The sequence below is a fragment of the Camellia sinensis genome, chromosome 4 (assembly GCF_055761805.1).
Source record: "Camellia sinensis isolate YWXY chromosome 4, ASM5576180v1, whole genome shotgun sequence".
Classification (NCBI taxonomy): Eukaryota; Viridiplantae; Streptophyta; class Magnoliopsida; order Ericales; family Theaceae; genus Camellia; species Camellia sinensis.
The window spans coordinates 173,613,103-173,634,723 of NC_138964.1; the positions used below are offsets into that span (position 1 = coordinate 173,613,103).

At 37.6% G+C, this 21,621-nt stretch overlaps 1 protein-coding gene across 1 annotated transcript; it reads left to right on the forward strand.

The window, feature by feature from the left end:
* The first annotated feature begins 1,108 nt into the window (after positions 1-1,108).
* Positions 1,109-3,811, forward strand: LOC145824237 (uncharacterized). Its single transcript, XM_082923862.1, has 5 exons — positions 1,109-1,299; positions 1,390-1,701; positions 1,875-2,207; positions 2,494-2,740; positions 3,623-3,811. The coding sequence occupies exons 1-5, from the start codon at positions 1,109-1,111 to the stop codon at positions 3,809-3,811; spliced, it is 1,272 nt and encodes a 423-aa protein (XP_082779988.1).
* The last annotated feature ends 17,810 nt before the right edge of the window (positions 3,812-21,621 follow it).

The window sequence follows — 21,621 nt, forward strand, 5'->3', positions numbered from 1 at the left end:
ATAGGGAATAACTTGACTAGACTTATGGAGCAACAACAACGGATGCAGCCAGGTGTTGGGCCACAACCGAGGCCATGTTGTAACATTACTGAGTTTAAGAAGATAGCCTTAGCATTTGACGGAGCCACAGACCCTTTGGAGGCTGAAAAATGGTTGACAGAAATGGAAAAAATTGTTTCCTGTTTTTGAGTGTACGGATGATCAGAAGGTGACCTATGCTACGTTTATGCTACAAGGGATAGTTAACGATTGGTGGCAGATGGAGAAGCGCATACATGAGCATGATGCCAACCCCTATACATGGGAAAGGTTTAAGAATGCATTCAATGAGAAATACTTCCCTAGAAGTGTTCGTCTACAAAAACAGAGGGAATTCTCGAAGTCAGAGCAAGGGAATAAGACGGTTGCAGAATATGAAGTCAAGTTTACGAAGTTGTCTAAATTTGCATCAGCATTTGAAGCAGACGAGGATAGCAGAGCACGAAAGTTCGAAGGTGGGCTAAGAACGAACATTATGCAACAGGTGGTTCCTTTCGAGTTACCTAGTTTTGGAGCAGTGTTGAATAAGGCTTTGTTGGTTGAGAGTGGCCTCACTAGAGCCCAAGAAGAGAAAGAAGAGAATTATAAGAAGAGGCCTAGTTCTTCTAATTTCCAAACTAACAGTTCGAAGGGCAATGCTAAGAGACAAAACACTTCTTCGGTTGGGAGTTGGGGAAGTCAAACTGTGGGTGGTAGTGTTGACAAGCAGAATGATCGGGTACAGTGCACTAGGTGTAATGGATTCCATCGGGATAGTGAGTGTCGTTGGAATACTGAGGCTTGTTTTTCTTGCAGGCAACAGGGGCACAGTATAGCTGATTGCCCTAACCAGAAGGGGCGTGAGACTGAACAGAAAACATGGAAAAATAAAGGAGCATCAACAGACAAAGGGTCTTCAGGAAGTCAAAAGAAAAATGGAGGTCATAAGCCAAAGACTTAGGGTCGAGTGTACGCACTCACGCAACAAGATGTCCAGACTTCCAACACGGTGGTGTCAGGTACTATTTTAGTGTCTTCTGTTTATGCACATGTGTTATTTGATTCTGGCGCTACAAATTCATTTGTGTCTATGGGATTTGTTGAGAAACATGGATGGAAATGTGTCCCTAGAGAGATCGACTTATGTGTTGAAACCCCGATAGGAGGTGTTACTGACTTAATTTGCAAATCTCGTGTGGTTAGTATAGATGACAGGAAATTGCTTGTAGACTTAACTGTTTTAGATATGCGGGACTTTGACATAATTCTTGGAATGGATTGGTTGGCAACAAACTATGCTTCTATTGATTGTTGAGGCAAAAGGGTAGTATTTCAGATTCCTAATCAACCAGAATTTTGTTTTGTGGGTAGTGGAGTTAACACTCCTCTTCTGGTAATCTCAGCTTTGCAAGCTAGACGGTTGTTAAGGAATGGTTGCGAGGGCTATTTAGCTTCTGTGAGAGATACCTGTGAGACTGAATTGAAGTTAGAGGATATTCTAGTTGTGAAGGAATTTCCTGATGTTTTTCCTGGAGAGTTACCGGGGTTGCCACTAGATAGAGAGATTGAGTTTGCCATCGAATTGATACCGGGTACGGGTCCTATCTCCAAGGCTCCGTATCGGATGGCCCCAGCAGAGTTGAAAGAGTTGAAGGAACAGTTACAAGAGTTACTAGATAAGGGGTTTATTAGGCCTAGTGTTTCTCCTTGGGGTGCGCCCGTTTTATTTGTGAAAAAGAAGGATGGTAGTTTTCGCCTTTGCATTGATTATCGAGAGTTGAGCAAGGTGACAATCTAAAATAAATATCCTAGAAGGTGGAGTGGAATTGGCCTACTAGTGTTACTGAAATTCGTAGCTTCTTGGGTTTAGCAGGATATTATAGAAGGTTTGTTGAGGGATTTTCCCGAATTTCTATGCCTTTGATTCGTTTAACACACAAAGGGGTAAAATTTGAATGGTTTGATGATTGTGAGAAGAGTTTCCAGGATCTAAAGAGTCGATTGGTGTTTGCTCCAGTACTTATAGTTCCGTCCGGAGATGAAGGTTTTACCATCTATAATGATGCATCGAAGATGGGCTTGGGTTATGTCCTGATGCAGAATGATAAGGTAGTGGCATATGCGTCTAGGCAGTTGAAGCCATATGAGCAGAATTATCCTACGCATGATTTGGAGTTGGCTGCCGTGGTGTTTGCATTGAAAATCTGGAGGCACTACCTGTATGGGGTGAAATGTGAGATATTCACTGATCATAAAAGTTTGAAGTATATTTTCACTCAAAAAGAATTGAATATGAGGCAAAGACGATGGTTGGAGCTATTAAAGGACTATGATTTGACTATCAATTATCATCCAGGAAAAGCCAATGCAGTGGCGGATGCCTTGAGTAGAAAGACCCCAAGTAATTTGGCTACCTTGATCACTAACCAAAAGAATATCTTAAGAGGACTTGCAAAGGTTGAATATTGAGATTAGATGGCACAACCATGGAGTGCAGTTGGCAAACCTTAGGGTTCAACCCACATTGATTGATAGAATTAAAGATGCTCAAGGAAGAGATCCTCAGTTGCAAAAACTTAAAGCTGAAATAGAAATAGGGCTACAGATGGAATTTTGTATGCATAAAGATGGAACCTTGAGATTTGGAGAGAGGTTGTGTGTGCCTAATGATTTGGAGCTCAAGAGAGAAATCCTGAGAGAAGCTCACAGTTCAGGATATATGGTACACCCAGGGAGCACTAAAATGTATAAAGACTTGAAGAGGAACTTTTGGTGGAATAATATGAAGAGGGTAATTGCTCAGTATGTTGCTCAATGTTTGGTATGTCAACAAGTGAAAGTTGAACATCAGAGACCTGCAAGTAAGTTACAACCTCTTCCTATTCCCGAGTGGAAGTGGGAACATATTACTATGGATTTTGTGACAAGGTTGCCTAGGACCCAAGGTGGTAACAATGCTATTTGGGCTATCGTTGATCGATTGACCAAATCCGCTCACTTTCTTGCTTTTAAGGTGGGGTTCTCCTTAGAGAGGTTTGCAAAATTGTATATCAAGGAGATTGTGAAGTTGCATGGTATTCCAGTAACCATAGTGTCTGATAGAGATAGCAGATTTGTATCTATGTTTTGGAGGAGTTTGCATACAGCTTTGGGTACTAGTTTGAATTTTAGCACTGCCTTTCATCCTCAAACTGATGGATAGTCAGAGAGAACTATTCAAACCTTGGAAGACATGTTAAGGGCTTGTGTTATTGATCTTGGAGGTTCTTGGGATGAGCATTTGGCCTTGGAAGACATGTCACACAAAATTCATAAACTTCTACACTTTCAACTTCAACTAGTACAATTTTTTTTGTGCTAGATCAATACAAAATTTGATACAGCAAATGTTTGAGCAACAATTTCAGCAACATAAAAAAACAAGAACAATAACTTTTTTTGCAACAGTTTGAGCAACTTTTTAGCAACAGATGGATATCAACTGTTTTAGTAACAGTTTGAGCAACAGATGGACAACAACATTTCAACAACATTTTCAGCAACCTTAAGGAAGAAACAATCAAATTTATGAGCTGGTATGACTGAAGTTTCTAGTGCGTTCCAGTGGGTGGCCATTGAGATGATCGCCATTGCGATGGGTTCAGTGAGGTGGAGGAAAAGAGAGGGCTTTGTTTTGCGAAGCAGAGAGAATCAATCCACCTTGGGTTTCAAGAGTGGGTTACCGTCGGGAGTGAGTCGCTGTTGGAAGTGGGTCGCCAGTGAAGCTAGGTTCGATGGAGAACCAGGTTCATGAGGGTGAGGGTGAGGCCGAATGAGAGTGAGGTCAAATGTGTATAACCTGTATGCATAGCCTCTGCGCGGGAAATTTTCATTTTCAATTTGTTTTTATTTTTTTATTTTTTTTGGCAAATCTGGACCACCAGATCTGTTTGGGTGCATCTAGACCACCCCAAGTAAGGAGGCAAGGAGAGGCTATAATGTCACGACCCAAACCCGGCCCTATGGGTTTAGCACCGTAACCGGCCAGTAATCCGAGATTACCAAAGGCCTGCAGAACAGTAGTACAGTAAAACAGAGTACAGGGCCTGGCGGAAGCCAATACAGTAAATGAATAATGTCCATTGAGATGTGTCAGTCTGTATGCCAAAAAGATTTTTCATGCATTCACATATACAAACAGTACAGTCTATACAAAATTTATAGTCACACAGTAAACATTCAGTCTATACAGAACAGTAGACGGTACAGAAGGGGGAATTGTAAAACACCCCTAAGCCTTAACACAATAGGCTCGGAACCTCGCAGTGAGGCACATAGGCTGGCTTGACAAAACTGGAGTCTAACCCACGCTCCTAGCTCCGATCTGGTGGCTGAGCACCTACATATATATATATAAACAGTGAGCTAAAGCCCAGTGAATAACATAATGCGTAAAGGGGTTATGAATGAAATGTCCTTACAGTAATGAAAACAGTCCATTAAATCAGTATTTCAGTCAGAACAGTTATTCAATCATATGTGGTTCATCCATTAGCATAGCAGTAAACAGTAGGTCTTAAAGACCGAACAGTATTGATGGCCATCAATCAGTAAACAGTAGTGGTTCCACGAGGGAACCGACAGAGATCTCTGTAACAGTAACAGTCAGTAACAGTAGTTGCTAAGGATGCCACAATACAGTTCAGAATAGAGGACATACATTCATTCAATTAACAGTAACAGTTCAGAGAGCAGTACAGTTCAATTGTTCAGAAAATAATCATTTTGAACATATCTTTACACAGTTGTTACTCACAGAGTTTGGGTTACAGTAGGCTAGAGCATGCCTCCCCAGTCGCCAACCCTACACAGTTCACAGGTTGAACACACACTAAGCTACACAGTTGGGAAAGATAACAACTTAAACCCTAATTTGCCTCGGTGTGTTCTACATTTATATCCTCAATAAGATGCCTTAAACTAGGTCTAAGAATGCCTAGAATGGGATGAGGGTGTAAAGATGTGATCAGAAAACAGTCTTGGAGTTTTCAGAAAAACAGAGTCCCGCTTGAGCGGACATGCAACAAAGGTACAAGCTCGAGCGTAAACTTTTCCGCTCGAGCATACTGTAAAAGTACTGGATGGATGAAATCTCCGCTCGACGCCCGCTCAAGCTTGAGACATGACTCCGCTCGAGCGCCCAATCCTCCGCTCGAGCGGACTGTAAAACAATGCAGAGATACTGGATGCTCGGATTCCACGCTCGAGCGGCGATTCCCCCGCTCGAGCGGAAATGCAAAATCTGGAAATTCCATATTGCACCTCCAAGCCAAAAACCAAGTTCAAAGGCATCAAAACCGATCCTCTTGGGCCCATTTTCTAGAAAACATTTATAAACACATAGAATAACATGTTTCAAAGCTCAATTTTAAGAAATCAAAGCCCAAGGGTGTTTAATTCAAACTCAATTTAAACCAATTTCATGAACAATATGAACACGCAAACATGCACAAATTCAAATCATTTGGGAGTTCCAATCTGATGCTCTAAGGAGCCAATTGATCCAAAAACAAGTTGAAAACATGGACCATTACACAATTATGGACATGCATGCACCATTTTGCCATGAACTCAACTCCAAATTCAACCAAGAACACATGCAAGCATGAATTATGCTCTATATCAACATGTATGAACTAAAACATGACTTAGCTCTATAATTAAGCATGGACCATGCAAGAATCAACTTAAAGACAAACCAAAAGGATGAAATTCATACCTAGGTTCCTTAATTACTAGTCTTGAGGTTCAATCTAGCAATCCACACTTCAATTAGCAAGCAATTCTCAAGTTGAGCTCAATTCTCTCCTATCTCCTCTCTTGGTCGGCTAGTGTAAGGAAAAGGGCTGAGGAAATGGTTTTTGATTCAAGTGTATGAGTGCATACAAGGCTCAAAGGTGTGTGAGATAGTGGCCCACTTGGTGGCAAGTTGGTAATTACGGCAAACTTTGCAATTAACTCGTTTTAATCTAATTTAATCATACCTAATCCTTTTTCAGATAACTTTACAATAAAATCACATTAATTATGATGATCATAAAACTTCAATCAATTCCGGATTCGGCCGCCGATAAGGCCTTCAATTACCAGTTTAAACACAAAGACATGAACAGATAATTAATCAATCAAACAGATAGAATGTGCAACACAATAGTTATACTTGGCTAATTCAATTTCAATTTCAGTCAGTCGGTTCAGTACTTTTAATCAGTTCAATCATCAGTCATAATCAATTCAGTTTAACGGTAATCGATGGTTATCGGTAATCAATCAGTCATTAATCGGTAAACAGTATGAGGGTTGTTACATATAAGGAGAGGATCTGGACTCGCTCTGTACTCAATGAGACCGGCTGTGTTTGTTGGGATAAAGTTATTGCAAACATCGCATCTTGGGTGATGCTTCTCCTTATAGCAGGATTTGTGGTAAGGGCGATTCTCAAACATAGAAAAATCATAATCGGAAATGGGTAGATTGCAAGCATTACAACAGAAACATTCTGGATGCCAAACACCTCTCATGCAACTCAGAAATCGTCCATGACCAATTTCAGCATTGCAATCGGCACAGATCCTGTACCTAGATGGATAGAAGTACGGATAAGATGGAAACAAACTTCACCGGCGTGAGCAAGAAGAAGAGGTTGATTTGGTGATTGATCACGGCGTCGTCACTGGCGTCAAAGATCAAGGTTCATATGGATCATGGCGCTGCTTGAGGCCGAGATAATTGCGGCGGAACTCCACCAGAGTGAGATCGGAGAACTTAGTGACGCCGTGCACGGCAGAGGGATCGAGAATCTGGTGGGTCTTGAAGCGGCGTGGGTCAGGAGCTCATTGGCATGGAAAGGAGTTGTGATGGCGGAAGACGACGGAGGCGGTGGCCATAGTGGCGGTAGTCTCGCCGGCAAGGTCCGACTCGAGGTTGTTCGGATCGATCTTGTAAGCTTGCCTTGAAGTGGTCATGTCCTCTAGCCTTTGAAGGTAACCAGATCTCTAAGCTTCGAAGAAGTGAATGCTCTTAGTGAGAGCTTGTCCATAGTCATGACCAACCAAAGCTAGAGAAAGAAGACCAAGAAGCAAAAACAGAGGAGCCATGGAACAAAGTCTCACAAACCTAAGCATTATAAGTAACAATAAAGGGTATATTAACCAAACCTAGAAGAGTACACAGAGATGTTCTGAGAAAAAAAGATGACAGCAGAATAGGTTAAGGTCTGGCGAGCGGCACCAAGAGCTTAATCTATAGCTCTGATACCATGTTAAAATAATGTATAAAGAAAGAGAGAGAGAATAAATTGTGTATTGATAGATGTTATTGATGTATTGAATGTGTAGATATTGATGTTATTGAATGTTATACATGGTCTCCTTTATATAGGAAAAAATGGCCTAAGTGGTATACACACTATACAAAACAACATCATGGCCTAAAGGGAAAGTGGTCACCGAAAGGGAAAAGGGCTACCGAAAGGAGAAAGCATACACACTAATAACTAATATACTCTAACATCAAATATATTAACAAAATGATTTTTAATATGAATTATAAATTTTAAAATTTAATTCGTAATTAAAAGAAAAATTGGTGCAAATAGGATAATTTAACAAAATAGACAATGTTTTCTTAATCAAAAATATAATTATGACAAGTTAATAAAGTTCTAACGTAACATAGGTACACACCAAAAAATCGTGCGTACCACGATATTTTCTCATAACAATTTATGTGAAGCCCTTGGTTCATGTGCCCCAAAATTGTTTTGGAGCTTTAGAACATAGGTGTTGAAAGAGTTCTAGGGCGGGCATCATCAAAATTTAAAGCTTTCTATAATTGTTGGATATGCCCAAGTCATTTTAAAAGTGTAAAAATATTTGATAGTTCTAAATCAAGAGTTCTAAAGGAGTTTTAATAGATGAGGCTGATTTATTGATGTGATATTTTGATTTTTTTTTTAGTGCTGTTATTAGCATTTGTCAAAATTCTTTGAACCCCCCATTTTTATGATTTTTTTATTACAATTATACGCTAAAGTAAAATTACATTAAAAGACATTATTAAATGGAACACTCACCTATCAATAAAACCTAACACTCTATAATATTGGACACCCACCCCCACCCCTACCTCCAACTCCAACTATACGTATTCCATGTTTGTAAACCCTAAACCTATTACTTTTCATAACCAATTAATATAAACCCTAAATCTATTATTTTTCATAATCATCTTAAATCCTAAATGTGTCATCTTCATCACCATCATCAACGTTATTGAATTTGAAAGTTTTGCTTCAAGTATAACGTATACTTCATTACTTATTTCGCTGTGTAGAGAAATGGAAGACGAGAACAACAATTCTAGTGAGACCGGCGTTCCATTAATAAGTTTATCTGTCTTGTATTAAGATTTTCGGTTGTTTTCGGTCGTTCTTGTTTCGTTCGAGCTATTCGGTACTGATTTGCTGACTGTTAGAATTATGTTCGGTAATACAGTACTGAACATAATCCTTTCGTTCAAAACATAGGTTCCGAACATTAATGTAGATAGTCAGTTGTTAAACTAACTTAGAATGGAAAATGGTGAATTGGAATGGATTTAAGTTATGTATTTTGAATGGATTTAATTCATGTTATTTTAAGTTGTGAATTGGAATGGATTCAAGTTACACAGTGATGAAAAAATTTTGTTCGGACATACAGTGTTGACAAGATCATTATTGTTCGACAAAACAGTTCTGAACAAAATACATTTTTTCGGCTACACAGTGATGAACAAATTGTTTTGAGCTACATTCAGAATTCTGATGGCGATTCAAACGATGATTCTGTTTTTCCTCATCTTGCAAACGGTTATGCAAATCCCATAGAAATTGGAGTATCTTCGATCGATCACAGCGATGACGAAGATACAAAAAACAACAAAGAAGATGATGATGAGAGGATGGGAGTCGTCGGAATGCTCCGTTGACGGCCGAGACGGCGGCGAGAGTGAAAAATTAATGATTGAGTGAGTCAGGAAAAGAGAAGGATGAAAAATTAGGTGGGTGTGCATTTCATTGTGAAAATATTATGAATACGGGTAGATTTGGTAATAAGTGGGGTATCTAAAAAAATATGATTAAAATTTAGAATTTAAGATTAGAGTTCAAAGAAATAAGGGGTCCAAAGAATTTTAATAAGTGCTAATAGCAACACTTTTTTTTTTTCTCATTACCATATAAGTATAACTCAATTTAAAATTTTACTTTTAGAGCTTTCTATTACCGCTCTTGAAAGTAATAGCAAGGAGTCAATTGTACATCTTGTTCATTTACCCAAAGCCTCGGGAAGATGTGCAGTTCAGTTGTGTTGGATAGTTGGCAAATAAATGAGGATATATAATATATTATAATTGGTGAGGAGTATGAACATATAACGCATTACATCCTTATCTAATTTATTACTAAACATATTAAAATATTATTTCATCTTATATTTTAAAATAAATTATAAATACATCTTTTAAAATTTACTTAAAGTATAAATTATTTTTTGTAATTTAAAAAATTATAAATATTCCATCATTAGAATTTTTTATTTATCAAAATTAATTAAAAAAATGAAATTCATAATTACTCTCCTAAATAATAAAAAATTACCTAAATTATTAATTAAAACAGATTTCTAATATCATTAAAAACGGTAAATTGACTTAATAATTTATTAATAAAAATGGCAATTTGTTATGAAATTAAAAACATCCGGTGATAGAATGTAATTTTTAAAATCATATAAGTTTATTCGTATTTTAATCAAACCTCAGGAAATATATTTGTAATTTATCCTATATTTTAATTAAAAAATTATTAAAAAATTTTGTTCTCAAATAAGATCTTAGTGTGTATAAATGACACCCAAAATAAATTCAATGTGTTTTATTTTCAAATGGGATTGGGTTTCCCCTAGTCTTTAATCGGACTGGAGAGGTACTATTAGGCTTAATAGGATCACTTTTGAGTTTTGTTTTGATAATTCGAACCGTTCACATTTTAAGATTCATCGAATATATCATTCTTGTAAAAAAAATTAAGTCGATCGAAAACGAAAATTACATATACAGATCAATTCAGTATAAATAAATAAATAATTTATACAAAATTGATCCAAAAATATAATTTTCTTATCTAAACAACTTTAAAAAAATGTAGAAATTAATATTTGATATATGCTTGAGACTTTTAATTAGTGATAGTATTAATGAGATCACTAATTAATAGTAATACTAATGATATAACAATAAATCTTACCCACTGCTATAGTATTACTGTACCTTATTTTTGTTATTCTTTTATTTTCTACCTCATTAATAATAGTTTAATAGTATCAAATTAATGATACCAATCACTGCTTTATTGCACATCATAATAATATTCCATAGTATCTGTTGGGATAAGACTGTGATGTGGACATCTCCACCGGTACATTCTTCTCCCCTCTCTTTCTTTCTATCTAGGTTCCCCCTCCCTCTCTCTCTCTCTCTCTCTAGGTGATGAAAGAGAAAATTTACAGCCGGGTAATCTCATCCGTTTAAAAAGAGTTTTCAAAATTAAAAAATTTATTTGATTATATATTTTAAAAATAATTTTATAATTAAACTTTTTGTAATTTAAGATTGGATAAATTACACAAATAATCTTTATAGTTTGAGACTTGTATTATTTTAGTCCCTGACTTTACAATTGTGACACATTTGACCCTGAATTTTAAATCTTATTTCAAATAAAGATAATTGAAGATATCATTAGATCTGTCAAGGGTAAAATTGTTAATTTGATAAAATATAAACTAATTTGACAAAAATAAATGTCAAGCAAATATTTTAAAATTTTTAAAAATTATTTCTACTTACTAAAAATAAAATTATGTAAAATTGATAAATCTTTTAGACATTTATTTATTTCTTTTATCAAATTAATTTTTATTATATATGTGTTTGGATGATGATCATGTAAAATTAATTTTTAAAAATTAATCATGTAATTTTTATTAAGTTTACATAATTTTATCATTGGTGGATAAAAATAATTTTTAAAAAATTAAAAATATTTTTTTGACATTTATTTTTGTCAAATTAGTTTATATTTTATCAAATTGACGATTTTACCTTTGAAAAATCTAATGATATTTTCAATTGTCCTTTTTTGGAATAAGATTTAAAATTCAGGGTCAAATGTGTCACAATTGAAAAGTCAGGGACCAAAGTGACACAAGTCCCAAACTATAGGGACTATTAGTGTAATTAACCCTTTAAGATTCATTTGGATGTGGATTAATTAGCCGGTTAGAATTGATTATTTCCTAACATTAATACATATATGACATGACGGATATCACGAACATTAAACAAGTCGCGTTAATGTCAAATCTATATACTACGAAATTGACACAGATAACTTGTATAATGAAAATTAGTTACACATTTTAATATTATTTTCATTAAAGAATATCATGAAGACATTTTTTAATCTCTAATGTAATTACATTAAATTTATTAAAAAGTATGTAAAATACGATTTCAAATTTAATATAGGTTTTATTTTTGCGTTAAATTGAACTTAATGTATTTTTTTGTATATTATTTGAATTAATTTAGTAAAAAAATATAATAATAAAGTATAATTTTTATAAATTAAGAAAATAAAATTAAGTTGAAATTAATATTTTTTATAAATAATTTTATTTAATAGAGATTGGTTTTATTAAATTTAACTTGTAAAGCAAGAAATCAAGGAATTGCCCAGAAACCAGAAGTGGACTTACGATCTGTAACATTACCAGCCCAATCAGCATCAACATAGGCTACTAAAGCCAAGGAAGAAGTAAAGGACAATAGTAAACCTTGAAATATAGCACCCCGGAGATAGTGAAGAATTCGAACCAAAGCAGCCCAATGTGTAGAATAAGGAGCAAAAATGAACTGACTAACCACGTGAACATTATAGGCAAGATTAAGGCGAGTAACCATCAGGTAGATTAAGCAACCCATGAACTCTAGATATAAAGTAGGATCAGGTAGAGGAACACCATCAGTAGTGTTAAGTTTCACATTAAGCTCAATGGGGGTATCAGCAATCTTGGTGTCAATAAGACCAGCATGGTGAATAACTTCATTAGCATACTTGGCCTGAGACAGAAAGTAACCCTTGGGAGAAAAAACACCTCAATACCATGAAAGTACTGCAATGGACCCAAATCCTTCATTTCGAAGGTGAGGAAGAGATTTTGCTTGACCTCAGAGATAGTAGAAGAATAAGAGCCAGTAATAATCATATCATCCACATACAGTAATAAGATAACAAAACTAGCAGAGGTGTGGAGGAAAAACAAAGCAGAGTCCTGAGTAGAAAGATGAAATCCAAGCTCAGAAACAACAGTCTGAAAGCGATCATACCAAGCACGAGAAGATTGCTTCAGACCATACAGAGCACACTGAAAACGACAAACCTATCCAGAGGAATGGTGAAGGCTAGGGGGAGGACGCATATAAATCTCCTCAATGAGATGACCATTAAGAAAAGCATTTTTAATATCCATCTGATAAAGAGGCCAATGTCGAACAACAGCGACAGATATCAAAGTACGAACAATAGTCATGTTGGCAACAGGGGCAAAGGTCTCCTCATAATCAATACCATACTCCTGTGAAAAATCCTTGGCAACTAGGCGAGCTTTGTAGCGCTCAAGAGAACCATCAGAATGAGTGTTGACTTTGTAGACCCATTTGCAACTAACCAGATTCTTACCAGCAGGCAAATGAACCAACTTCCAAGTACTAGTTTTCTGAAAAGCAGACAACTTATCTTCCATAACTTAAATCTAATTAGGATCCTGACAGGCCTCTGTAGACCTGACTTTCTTCGCGCGCCCCCCTTTCGGAGAGGCACAAATTGGTCTTCTACAGTTCGAACTCTTATCAAGGTTCTGAATCTAATCTCACAAAGTGCAATGTGAGATTGATAAACACCAAAGAGTTTTGGAAAATCATATTTTAAATCAAATAATGCCAAACTGGATTGCTTTGCCAGATTACAGAGTCGCCACCTAAATATTTTGTTTTTGAAAAATTTAGGAAACCCTGACTTGTGCCAAAAGCCACGTGTCCGTCATCACCAAAGTTGCTTCAGCTCGGGAACTTGGGTACGAGAGGGGAACGTCCTGAAATGAGCACCCCCGCTCGCCTGATCAAAGGATCGGCCTCTACTATCATGATATGTTGTTTGATAAATCTCATGTGTTCTTATTCTGATTATTAGCTAACTTTACTATGTGACGCACACAAGCAAGTATAGACTAAGTCGCAAGACTTGGAACAAAACAATTAATGTTTGTTTTCGAAAATGGTTTGAAATTGCCACTCGCAAGTGGGCTAAAGCCCGGATTTGCCACCCTCAAGTGGGCTTGAAAACATGATTTTGCCACTTCGCAAAGTGGGCTTAAAATGCACAATCATCGAATTGTTCCAATTCAAGCAACAAAACCTTCATCCCCAGGCATTCAAGCAGTTAATCATATAAGCAAATAGCCTCATGGCAAGCATGCTATCATGGCAACACTTACACTCATGCAAGTGTGCTAAAGCGTAAAACTTACAGTGTACTCCAAGCCAAAACAAAAACTAGTTAGAAATATGCATGATACTAATTATATAAAATGCCTAATGCAACACATGCAATATGCAATTCAATAGGCTCGGCTATCTAAGATGGCATATGAATGCAACAATTTGATACACGTATTGAACTAAGTATTGAAATACAATGCAGTTTGAATGATGCGCCGAGCCCGGTGCATGCAAGACAAATGAATGGATGCAAACATGAAAAGCATAAGGTATGCTAATTGAAACATGCCCTAAAACTAACCATCGAAAGCGGTTAAGTAAAAAGGAGAAAGAAGTAGGGTTGGAAGACATGCACACACACACGCACACTTATTACAACATTGCGCCCTATCGAAGGAGGGTCCGAATGAATAAGTTAGGCTACACTAAGCTAAGCTAATTATTACAAGCCAACTAATTAACTATTCTAAGCTAATTATTACAACACAATTGAAATTGAATAACTAGCTACGCTAAGCTAATTAAGTACAATACTCAAATCAAATAATTAGCTACAACTAACTAATTAAAGCAAGTAAAGTGGCCTCGCGGGCAAGGGAGACATGCATGCTCGGTTACGTCCTCTCAAAAATCCATCGCTTGGCCGTCGGTTGCCTTTGTTTGCACTTGTCTTAACCTCCGAAAATTGCACAAACTTCCAGAATGCTTCTGCCCTAACTCAGATACACTTTTGCACAAAAATAGACTGGTGGCCGGTCGGCCACAAAAAGTGGCTGCCCGCGACCTTAACTGGCCGATCGGCTAGTATAAGTGGCCGGTCGGCTACTGCAAGTGGCCTGCCGGCCGCCCATTTTTCCAGGCTTCTGGTTTTGCTGCAGTAGAGAACAACAGAGGCCCAACAATGTATTTTTCAATGAATGTGTGTACTGCTACACTCCTTATCATGTCTCAAGCTCAAAGGAGTGTAGCACTTGGCTCTCAAGCCACCAATCAAGCATTTTCATGCATAATGGCCAAAGAGTCAAGCTTGTACAAGCTTTAATGAATGCACAAATAGATTCAAAGGACCACCACCCTATCATGCATGATTCAAGGGTAGTAGCGACCAAGAAATGTGACACGTTTCATCACTTTGAGTATGAAACGTCTCACATTTCTTATGTTTGGATTAACGTCCGATCCAAACACATGCAATGCAACACAAATGCTTATCTTGCACAAGTTTTACTTTGCTCATTTTGTTTACACATTTTACATTACCGATTAAGTCCAATGTGAAAGTCCTCTAATGAGAGAGGGGTCAACCAAAAGACGGTTTAAGACATGAGAGAGATCATGCCTTTGGTTAGGAGGAACCCACAAAAGAGGGTTAAAGCCATTGGGCACAAGCTCTATCTCAAGCTTAAACACAATCATAGGGTTAACCAACCCTCAAAACAAATGGAAAAATGAAGAAATGGGGGAGGTTACAGACTTTTTAGTACTGAAATGGCATGCTAAAGACCTTAAATCATGCAAGCAACACATGCAAGACATGTTCAAAGCCAAAAGCATTAAAGCTAGTGAAGAGCACTACACTAGAAGCATGTAATATCAAGCTTAAATGACCAAACCAGCTCTGGACAGAGCTTAAACATGCCAAAACAGTGGCTAAATCATGCTGGAATTGAAGCACAAAAAGCTATAAAAACATGCTCATGTGTTGGCTCGTAAGCTAGGCTGAAAACACAACTCTCAAAAGCAATGAAAGTGTGAAGTATGTGAGAGTGTGACAAGGCTATACACACTGAAATCATGTATAAAATGATGCCATATCATGTAATCAATACATGCACAAAATGTTAGAGACCTTGAAACACAAAGCTAGTGAAGCCAATTACACTATAGCTATACAAAACAAGTCTCATATGATCAAGAAGGCTCAAAACATAGCTAAAGCATGCTAAATCAGTAGCAAAAACATACCGAGATAGAGCCACAAAAAGGTAGAAAAACATGCTCACATGCTAGGCCATTGTAATACCCCTATTTCGTAATATGTTAATTGGTCCTTAATATGAGTATGATTATGTGTTTAATATGATTTTTGTGTGCCATTATGTTGTTTTGAATTTCTATCTGTTCACCGTAGGAATATCTGTTTGATTATCTGCTTTGGAAATTAAATTGAAGGCCTTATCGACCACAGAACCCGAAATTGATTGCGCCATTGTGATTGACATAATTTTTAGAGCCTACGGTGAAATTTAATTGAAAATTGATTCGAGTCAGATTAAATTAATTTAATTAATGGTTTAGTGCCCAACTATTTGATATTTATATTTTTTGCTAGTGGGACTTATTTTAAATGGGCATTCTACACTCAATTCCCTTTTTATATTCATTTGGGCTGATTTCAACTCTAAGATAAGAGAGGGGAGGGTCGGCTATAGAAGGAAAAAGGGAAGAGTTGTGCAATTTTGGTTCAAGACTTGAATCTCTTGAAGATCTAGCTCTAGATTTGGCTAAAGCTTGAGTGTTGAAGCTCTTAGGTGAGTGGATTCATGGACTCTTGTTTGTAATTTGTAAGTTCAAAGTTGAAAAATATTAAAGAACATGAATTGAGTTGATTTTGTTAAATTTGAAGTCTTAGAACACATGCATGTAGGAAATTGTTATGAATTTTCATATTTGAACACAATGTGTGTGTCATTGCTTTGAATATTGCATGTTTGAGCTCAAAGGGGTATGATCCATGTAAGTTTGTAATCACCATTGGTATCATCTAAGTTGAGAATGGAAGCTAGACATCACATGCATGTACAATCTATGAAGATAAGAGCTTTGAATGCATGAATGTGTATGTTAGAATTGAGTTTGGTGTCAATTTGAGCCATGCATGCGTTAAATCTTTGAAATTGAGCTCCATGTTGATGTGTTTTGGTGTTTATACCATGTTAGTACAAGTATGTGTGGAATTGGAGCTATAAAATGCATGAAATGTTGGTTGAGAGTTGAATTTGAACTCAAGAACACAATCTGGGAAACCCAGAACTTTGATGTCCGCTTGAGCGGGGTAATGGACGCTCGAGCGGGAAATATGTGCTCCCAGTACTTTTTGCAGACTTGGTGTTCGCTCGAACGGGGTATTTCACGCTCGAGCGGGAGAGCTTTGTAGACAGGCCTTCTGCTCGAGCGCCCTATTTCACGCTCGAGCGTATTTTTCATGCAACCCGTACTTTTGTAGGCCTTAAGGGTCCGCTCGAGCGGGGAAGTCTACGCTTGAGCGGGGACCCTGTTTTCTGAAATTTTGTTTACGCGTTCTGTGTTTCGTTTTCCGTCCTCTTTCACTTCTAATCACTCTTAGGCATACTTTGAGCATTGTAATTGAATTAAAGAGATAAGAATGAAGCCTAAAGAGGAAAATGTGAATTAAAGAACGGATTAAATTAATTGTGACCCATATGTGTTATGTGATGTGTAGGGTCAAGCTTCAGGGCAAATCCACAAGCTGATCACTGTGAGTAATATCTGAAATATGTTGCTATCCAATTGCTCACTTCTATGTAAGTTTTGTAAAGTTCATTAATTTTGAATGGTGGACACAGTTTAACATGATAAGTTTGAAAGGCTTAAATGCCAGTTTGATATGATAAGTTTGAACGGCTTAGATACTAGTTTGATATGATAAGTTTGAAAGGCTTAAATGCCAATTTGATATGACAAGTTTGAAAGGCTTAAATGCCAGTTTGATATGATAAGTTCGAAAGGCCTATGAGCCAGTTTGATATGAAAGGCCTATGAGCCAGTTTGATATGAAAAGCCTATGAGCCAGTTTGATACGAAAGGCCTATGAGCCAGTTTGATACGAAAGGCCTATAAGCCAGTTTGGTATGAAAGGCCTATGAGCCAGTTTGACATAAATGTGGGCCGAAGGCCGATGGACATGAATGAATGGGTCAGAGGCCGTTTTGACATAAACGAATGGGCCAAAGGCTAGTTTGATCTGAATAATACGAATGAATTGGACCCAAGGCCGTATAATGTGTTGGGACCTCAGTTACTTAACTTCCATATGTTTATGTATGCATGTGTTAGTTAGAAATGCAAATTGGGCCCAAGGCCGTTCGATGTATATTGTTCCAATGTATATTCGTTATTTGATATTATTCACTAGGCTATCGCTCACGCTCATTCATGTGTTTGAAGGTGAGCTAAGAGAGGTCCAGACCCCGCCCCAGTGAAGCCAGTGTGGAACAACTAAGGTTTGGAGAGTCAGCCTTTGCGTCTCACGTACGAGACACATATTCGCCCTTTTGCCATTCTATGTAATTTTGTCATATTGGCGAAGCCTTTGTACATATATAGTTCCCATGGGTTGACTTAGTTTTGGATGACCCTGTTGTATGGAACTTTTTGGTACTGTAATTTTGTTGTGAGTTATCAATATATTTATGTCTGGAATGTTATGACGTGCATGTAAGCACAGCTCTATGGATAAAGTTTTAAATTGCTTCCATTCGGCCTCTTTTACTCTGATGAGTTTTGTCTTATTTGTTTTAAAACCGTAGGTAATCTCATGATTACTGGTCGGTTATGGCCTTAACCCATAGGGGCGGGTTCGGGTCGTGACAACCATCTACACATGCAAATAAGACACAAGAAGGGGAGGCCACCCTCTTTTATTTTGGACCTCAAAACCAAGTTTTTGCCATTGAAATTCCCCTGGAATTCAGTGGTTAAAAGGCCAAAAAAAAAAAGTTGTTTTAAAACCTTTAAAAGATGGCTCAACACTTAGCAAATAAGCTACAAAAAAGGGTGGGCCACCCCTAACTCTAAAAAGGCCTTAAACTACCATTTTTAAACCTTACAAACAGAGATTTTTGTAGTTGAAAAGTAGGCCAAAAACAGCATGCAAAGGTGGCCAAACAAGTGTGCAAAAATAAGTTTAAAAGGGGTTAAACCTATACCTTTGAAGCACAGCAACAAATAGCCACTTTCTGAGCCAAAACCAGCTTTGAGAGCTCAAATAAGATCTCCAAGAACCTCAACTACAAGGTAGCCTAATTTGGTTAAGGGTCTTAATGCAAAACTATAGAGAAAACTCACTTTCAAACACAAAATATATATATATATAGAGAGAGAGAGAAAAAAAAAAAATTCTAAAGAGAGGCAAAAATTTTGCTCACAAAATTTTGTAACCCCCAAAATGACGGAGAGACCTCCCCTTATATAAAAATGCAAGCTAAAAGCTTGCTTCTATGTATGGAGGAGGCTTTCAGTGATCAACAACTAGCACATAAAATATTTGAAAAAGGAGAAAATTGACCATCGGCCACTTTAGGTGGCCAGCCGGCCACCTTCCCTAGCCGATCGACCACATCAAGTGGCCAACAAGGAAGAAAAGTGGTCGACAAGTGCCAAAAGTGGCCGACAAGGCCCTTCTCCCCTCCAAGCAAGAGGCACCAAAGTTTGGCCCAAAAACAAGGCCAAAACACAGAGGGTTTAGAAGCTCAAAGACAAGGCACTCAGCCGAGAGCTTTGGGCACTCAAAACGAGCACAAACATGCACGATCATCGAGTGCGCAAACGATAACGTTTGAGTCTTAAGGTCGGTCAAAAATGGGATGTCTACAGCCTCCTTGTAAGACTGAGGTTTTGAAAAAGAGTGAATAGCAAACAAAAACATCAATATAAAAGAGAAAAACATGTTTTAGTAAAACCAAGTTTGACTACCTGTTTATGGATACGAAGGGGATACTTACAGTTAGAAAGATCAGAGTCGTCAGAAGCAAAAGGATCAGTAGTAGGGGTAAAGATAATTGATAGAGTGAGAGCCTTGCGACGAGAATAAACTAACACTGAAAGAGGAGAAGGAGAAGGAGAAAGAGAAGGAGATGGAACATGAGCAGGTGGGAAAGGAGGAGGAGGGGAGGAAATAAACTCATAGGGGGTCAGTGGAGAGGGACTCAGTACAAGGAGAAGAGGGAATAAGCTCATTGGAAACAATAGAGATGTACTCACCAAGAGGGACCTCAGAAGGAAATGGATCAATATGAACCAAATCCTCTTTAGAAACTAGGGCTGTAAGATGAGGAAGCTGAAAGTATAGTAGACGTTCAAGAAAGGTAACATGGCGGGAGACATAAAGGAGATGGGAAATAGGGTCATAACAACGATAATCTTTCTGAGTGAGATTGTAACCCAAAAAGACACATAGAACAGACCGGGCACTAAGTTTGGTCCTATCTTTACAAGGTAAAAGAACAAAACAAGCATACCCAAACACATGAAAGAAAGAGTAATTAGGAAGTTAAGAAAACAGAGTATCATAAGGAGACCGACCAGAAAGAAGGGGGGTAGGCATAAGGTTAAGAAGAAAAATAGCAGTAAGAATTGCCAAATCCCAAAACGGAGCCGGAATAGAGACAGAGAATGAGAGACCTAGCTGTCTCAAGAAGATGACGGTGTTTACGCTCAGCTTGACCATTTTGGGCAGGTGTATTAGTACAGGAAGTTTGGTGAATAGTACCCAAATTGGCCAAATATTCACATAACTCAATTTTAAAGTATTCTCTACCCAAGTCAGACCACAACAATTTAATAGTAAACCCAAACTACGTAGTGACCATAGACTGAAAAGTACAGTATATCTAGTAGAAGTCAAATTTATGAGTCATAAAATAAACCTAAGTGTAACGGGTGTAGTCATCAACAAATGAAACATAGTATGCAGAACCCCTTTTAGTGAAAATAGGAGAAGAGCCCCAAACATCAATATGAACTAAAGAAAACGGTGTATTAGATATAGAAGTAGTTTTACAAAAAGGTTAAGGCTGTTATTTTAGCAAGTTTGCACCCCCGACACTCAGTAAGTTCACGAAGAGAAGCTTTAGCTAATATACCTGACTGAGCTAAACATCGTAAGCGGCCAGTAGACAAATGCCTTGATCTAGAATGCCACAAGTAGAAAGAACTAGACAAAGAATCTAACTGAAAAGAGGACAAGGCAGTTGGAGAAGTTGTCATAGGCAGATACAAGCTCTCCACCACATAGAGGTCTCCAACTCTACGATTGGTCCCAATCTGCTGCTTGGACATTCGATCCTGCACAAAGCAAATAGAAGAAGAAAAGATAACATCAAAACCGGAGGCATCAAGCTGACTAATAGATAATAAACTGACAGATAACTGAGGAACATAAAGGACAGATGAAATAGAGACAACAAACATAGCTGATGGTAGGACAGACACAACAGATATAATAGACATACTACACCCATTAGCAACACTAACAGTAATAGGAAAGGGAGAGGGGAAATACAATTTTGAAGTAAGGAGAGATGATGAGTCATATAATGAGAAGCACCAGAGTCAAAAATCCAAACAGACGAAGAAATACTCAAAGAAAACCCAAGCAAACTTGAACGAAGAGAGGAAATAACTGAAACAAACAGGGAGGGCTAGGAAATATTAGGACCAAGAGTCGGAGCAGATGTAGTAGAACTGACAGAAGGACGAAAAGTAATCAGATAAGGAGCTCAGAATTGGGTTGGAGACTGCTGAGAAGACGTGGCAGGCAGACATCCCTTCTTAGGACAGTGATACTTCTAATGGCCCTTCTGATGACAAAAAACACACTCATCATAAACCAAAGACATTGTAATAACCAAAAATTTGGGCGGTTCAAGTAGAGTAAATCCAAAATAGAACTGAAAGAGCCAAACTAAGGGTCGAAGCGTAATAACCAAAAATTTAAAGGGTTTAAGTGTAATAAACTCAAAATAGACCAAAAACAACCAAACCAGAGATCTAATGACCTGATAAACCAGGTGCCCCGATAAACCAACTTCACAACCAATCTTCACAAGTAGACTTACAAAGAGAATAAAGGAGAACCGGCTAGAGAGCTAGAAGTCGAAGCAAAGAGAGACAAGGTAGCTTGCTGTTATGATGACCCAACCTCGCGAGTCGAGAGATGAT

Coding starts and splice junctions, on each gene's coding strand:
- LOC145824237 (XM_082923862.1), top strand. CDS start 1,109: ATGGGATTTGTTGAGAAACATGGATGGAAATGTGTCCCTAGAGAGATC. Junction 1,300..1,389: donor ATAATTCTTGGAATGGATTG/GTTGGCAACAAA, acceptor TTTTGTGGGTAG/TGGAGTTAACACTCCTCTTC. Junction 2,741..3,622: donor CTCACAGTTCAGGATATATG/GTACACCCAGGG, acceptor AGTGCGTTCCAG/TGGGTGGCCATTGAGATGAT.